Raw genomic sequence first — 5,893 nt, 5'->3', positions numbered from 1 at the left:
TTTTTCGTTGCTTATCATCCTTTATTTTTTAATCAGAATTAGAAAAACAAGAACATGGACACCAAACCGGAGAGAATTTTAGAAAGGCCCAGGTTCAACCCCAGTCCCGAACTCAAACCCACAAGCCGGAGGACCACTAAGGGCATCGTTCATGATTGTTTGAGATGTAGAGGGAAGATCAGCCGCTCCAACAGAATTCCCATGCCACAAAGGTGAAGGATCAGGAACCTGGGCTGCCATCTGCGTAGCTCGCTCGGTTAAGCGTATTTTCAGTTCAGCCAACGCGTCTGTCAAGCGCTGGAGCTCAGACAAGTTGAGGTTGTCGATGGGGGCTTCCCACCATGGAGTACTCTCACGGTTATCCTGAACCCCGTCCAGTTCTTCACTCTTCTTCTTCTCCTCATCAAGCTGGACAAGAAGCTCAGAGTACTCCCGGCTCAGCTCCTCGACATTGGCTCGACGGTAGCCATCGACGAGTGAGAAAACACTTCCATCTGCCGTATGTGGGGAGTTCTCAGAGAGAAACCTATGGACAACAGAATCCACAGATGGGTGTCCAAATGAGAACGCATTGCCCGACGGAGAGAAAACCACGATGCCAACCTCGGCACCAGTTAAGGTGCAGAGCTCACTGGCTTTTTTAAACAGCCCTGAACGGCGCTTAGAAAATGTTACATGCCTAGAAGAATATCTTGCAATCCTTCTCATCTCAATCCTCTGGCGCCCCATGCTTGTTCTTCCTTTCACCATGATTCAAAAGACTAGGGATGATTCAAGAGGTTAATATGAGAGAGCTGCAAGAGAGAAGAACAGTATGGAGGTTTTATGCTTGGAATTCACAAGTCTGCAAGTGATGCTATATATAGGCATAAGCCCTTGATGTAAATGGTAATTTTAAAATAGAATATTATTTATAAATGACGATACTGGAGTTTAATTATCCTTTTTGTTGGTATAACTATATAATGCATAATGGCTCATTTAGAGCTTTTAAACTTGCCTATTTTTCAAGTTCACAAAGATTTAAGAAAAGGTTTTCAACTTTCTTAATTACCTTGCCATTTTGGGTCCGATGGATTAAAAGTGAACTGATAGATAGTAACAAAAAGAAAATTAGAATCACCATTTTAATTTTATGTACTTTACTTAACTTTCATCCAATAAACAATATTGTTATCTTTGTTCACATAACTATATACTGCTTAATGACTCGATTATTAGACTTCCCTATTTTTCAATTTCACATTAGAGGAAAGTGAAAAGAGTGATGTGGAAAATATTTTTGAAGATGGTTGGATTGGCATAAGTCCACCCGATCGAGATGAAAGTACTAATCTTCCAGCTCATCATCGGAGGACTATAAATTTTGATACGTGTGGAGTTACGATAGACATAATATCAATTTTGAAAAGATATTATGTACTCCACTGCTTGACGATAAGAACAAAATAAATACTAATTTGCCAGCTTATCATTTGAGGATAAAAACTTTAACTCCGGTGGAATTATGGTAGCCATAGTATCAATTTGGAAATGACAATCTATACTCAACTGACTGACAATAAGAACAAAATAAGTACTACTTTGCCAGATCATCATCTAAGGACTATAACTTTGACTCGGGTGGAGTTACGATTGCCATAATATCAATTTGGAAATGACAGTCTATACTCCACTGCCTGATGATAAGAACAAAATAAGTACTAATTTGCCATTATCATCTGAAGATAATAACCTTGACTCGGCTGGAGTTACAATAGCCATGATATCAATTTGAAAATGATAGTCTGTACTCCACTGCCTGACGATAAGAATGAAATAAGTACTACTTTTCTAGATCATCATCTGAGGCTTATAACTTTGACTCGGGTGGAGTTACGGTAGCCATAATATCAATTTGGAAATGATAGTCTGTATTCCACTACCTGATGATAAGAACGAAATAAGTACTAATTTTCCGGCTCATCATCTGAGAACTATAACTTTGACGTGGGCGAAGTTTTAGTAGCCATAATATCAATTTGGAAATGATGGTCCGTAATCTACTGTCTGACGATAAGAACGAAATAAGTACTAATTTGCAAGCTCATCATCTGAGGACTATAACTTTGACTGGGTGGAGTTACGGTAGCCATAATATCAATTTGGAAAATGACAGTCTGTACTCTACTAACTAACGATAAGGATGAAAGTACTAATTTTCCATCTTATCATATGAGGACTATAAGTTTTGACTCGAGTGGAGTTACGATAGTCATAATATCAATTAGAAATGACATCCTATGCTCTATTGTCTGTCCAATGTAAATGATATTTTTAGAATATAATATTATTTATGAATGATGATTATCGAGTTTAATTATCTTCTTTGGCATACTTATCTAATGTATCCTCTCCAATTCTTAATAATGCAATTCTCTCTGTGTAAGCGACACTTGCACATTTTCAAAATCCAATGGTTGTAAAAGTTTTCTGGAATTCAAATCCATTTTAAACCCAAACTCTTACAGCTGTTGGATTTTGAAAATATATAGGTTTCGCATGCATAGAGAGAATTGCATGATTAAGAGTAGACTGGTTCGATTAGAGCTTTTCGACTTACTATTTTTCAACTTCACATTAAAGGCAAGTGATCAAGAGAGGCCAATAGTTTATTCTTGTTTCTTTCCTTCTTCATATGTGAGTTTCGAATTTGTTAAGGTCGTTCCATTACTCAACAACATGCATGACTACATCACTTGGTTAACCTTTTTTTTTTTTTTTTACATTAAATGCAATGGCTATATAACTTGAATTCGAATCATGTTCACATACGAGAACAATCTTGTATGTCCCTAGTCCGTGGATATGAAATCTATTAAATGAAGAGAGAGAAAGTGGATTCCAAATACACGGACCAGGGACATATGAGATTGTTCTCGTACATGAACCTGATCCAGTCTCACTTTCACTCTTTGTGGGGTGTCTTCCTTGAGGAATATATCTAATATAGACTCCACATAAAGGTATCTGAAGGAGCATATATTTACCAACTAGGTGATAAAAAGGATGGTTACTTTGGTACCTCATAAGGTGTAAACTCGTTGACCTTGTTAAAGAGCCCAACTCAATGCTTCAATAAAGGAGAGTGGATCAGGTTCTCGTATGAGAATCATTTTTGTACTAGCCTTGATCCATAATTCACACAAGGAAAAGCCTGTGGTGGATACCATGTGTGAAATGAGTTCAGATTAGGTTCTCATACGAGAACCATTCTCATACGGTGCCTGATCCACACTTGGAATCCACTCAATCTCTCAGCTTATAATTGGAGTCTAGGTGTAGATCAGGTACTGTACGAAAATGATTCTCATACAAAGACTTGATCCAAACTCATGTGGAACAAGGATTACACAAATAATTCTCGTACAAAAACCTAATCCATACTCTCAAAAAGGTAAGCCGCTAGGCAACATCACAGTTGATCCTCTTCGCTATCTTTTGGTGCCAGCATGTCAGGCCCCATATTGGTTTGCTTGTTGGTAGCTTTCATCTCTCTCAACCTCAATCTATATCTCTTCTCTTTGATTCATCTCTGGTCCCCTTAATCATGGCAGAAAGGAGGCCAAGTATGGGACACTAAAGATAGAGATGAAGAGGATCTATTGTGATGTGGTCTGGCAGCTCAACTTCTTGAAGTGTTGCCAAGTTGTGCTCTTCAGAAGGCCAACGAGCTTTACACTCTGTGGTGATGGGGATTCTATAGTTTCATCTGAAATCATTAGCTTATAATGACTGAGTTATCGACTTCAAAATATTTGTATTAAAGGTAAGGAAGTGAGATTTTTCAAAACCTAAAAATGAAACTTCTGTTATATTATTTAACTATGATTGTATCACTAATTCTAATGTATTCTCAATTTTGTTATTGAATTTATTTTGTATTCTAGTCCCTTGGAATTAAAAAGTAGGTAAAACTTAATCCTAAAAATTATTTATATGACATATTTCTATTTTCGCAGGTGGATAGGGAGCTCATCGATCTGGGGATACCAGGCCTAGCCTAGTGGTTGTGCCTTGCAAGTGGATCATAAGGCCAACATTTTTGAGAGCGGAGCAGGTTCTCGTACAGGACCGATCCATACATATGGAATCCATACAAGAAAAAACTTCGTGATGGATTCTCCATGTGTATAGATAAGATCGTATGAGAATTTGATCAACACTCAAGGTTCTTGGTCTTGGTATTGCGATCGCCCTCTCACAACATGCAGTGTTATGTTCTTGCTACTCTCTTCTCCTAGGTCCCACTTTCACCTCTAGGGAATCTTCTACACCACACCCATTTAAAGACTAAAATAATCATTTAAAGACCTAAAATAATGAATCCATTATTTTAGTCTTTAAATGGGTCCATTTTAAGGTAAGAGTATTAGATTTAGATATCGGGCTGCAACAGCATGGGTTGAGCTAGGCTTTTGAAAACACCAATTTAATCCTTAATCCCCTTAGTTGAGCCCAGGCCCATCATTGACTCAGGGCCTGAAAGTTAAACCCTGACCCACCCTCAAGAGCAGGCTGGGCTGACCGTGATTGATCCTGATGATGGACAGGGGGAAGGAAGATGCAAGGGAAGGACAGGGCTGGGCTAGGTCGGACTGGAGTGAAGGAGAAGGTAGGGATAGGCTCAGTCTAACACCTCAACTCAGACCCGGTCCAACCTTAACCGAAGGCCAAAAGTTTTCAACCCTAATCTAACGTCTGAGCTAGGATATCTCAGTCCAAGCCCTTTTCAGGTTCACGCCATACAAGGCAAAATTTAACTCCTAATTAGAGAAGAATGATTTTGAAGCAAGCAAAATTTTCAAAAGGTTTATTGATCATACCAAACCCCTACAACTCAATAATGTGAAGGATCAGTACTAATTGTATTTATCTAAACATAAATCCTTAGATAATTCAGTCCAAAACTTGACTTCTAATTGTCTCGCAAATGAGGGGCGCCATTGATGGACTTAGGCACATAGATGATAAACCACAAGTGTTCACTTTAAAGTTGGATTATGTAGCTGATTAGCAATGTAAACCACCAAATTTCGAATATTCACCTAAGTATTGTTACTAGATATTTCTTCAGTAAACAGTTGTCCTAACTAATTTAGGCTTAGCCAATAGAAGCGTACCCACTGTGTCCTGATGTAGGTACAAGTTAGAGGGTAGCATCCATAGAGTTTGGGAGGACCGCTTCAGGAAACACTTAAACCACACGCTTTGGTTGTTTATTAGTTGTCGGCTACCAGACGTAGAAACAGAGTAAAGCAACTCCCCGATACGGATTCAGATTCAGCCGTGGAACGATTTGAAAATTGGGATGAATCAACCAGATCGGTAGGTTCAGATTGGAATCGAACGAGACGATACTGATTCTGTCTTATCCAGATCAGCCAATCCCTATATGGAAACTAAGGTTGGGGCAGATTTACACTGATTATGATTGATTCAGACCGATTCCAATCAAATCAGGATCTGGCGATCCAGCTATGGATTCCGATCTTCAAAACCATGGCGCCGTGAGAGTTCAATGACACTCATTAACGATTTTGGAGTGAATCGAAAAACTAATAAACCAACCTTACCTATTACTCACCTCACTCATTCAATCTACTGGGATGTTTAGTATTTGAACTCATAACCAGGAAAACCTGCTAATGTATTCAGAAAAAATTCAATCTAAGTTTTACCCAAAAGAAATTGAACAAGAACAAGTAGTAATCACTCAAATCTCTCAATCCCTCATTTAAAGATTGAAATTTTGATGAATTTTATTGAAATTGAGAATAAATTCCATCCAAATTTACCCAGAAGAATTGAACAAGAAGAACTCGAAATCATTCAATCAATAAGATCTAAAAAG

The 5,893-nt window shown here is 38.2% G+C and overlaps 1 protein-coding gene across 1 annotated transcript; it reads right to left on the bottom strand.

Moving 5' to 3' along the window:
• LOC122071426 (agamous-like MADS-box protein AGL62) lies at positions 1–826 on the bottom strand. Its single transcript, XM_042635780.1, has one exon. It carries the CDS (start codon positions 748–750, stop codon positions 79–81), a length of 672 nt encoding a protein of 223 aa, XP_042491714.1. The 5' UTR covers positions 751–826; the 3' UTR covers positions 1–78.
• Between the last annotated feature and the right edge of the window lie 5,067 nt (positions 827–5,893).

This window comes from Macadamia integrifolia, unplaced genomic scaffold, assembly GCF_013358625.1.
Source record: "Macadamia integrifolia cultivar HAES 741 unplaced genomic scaffold, SCU_Mint_v3 scaffold_227A, whole genome shotgun sequence".
Taxonomy (NCBI): Eukaryota; Viridiplantae; Streptophyta; class Magnoliopsida; order Proteales; family Proteaceae; genus Macadamia; species Macadamia integrifolia.
The sequence above is the reverse complement of the archived record's forward strand: the minus strand, read 5'-3'. Positions and strand labels throughout refer to the sequence as shown.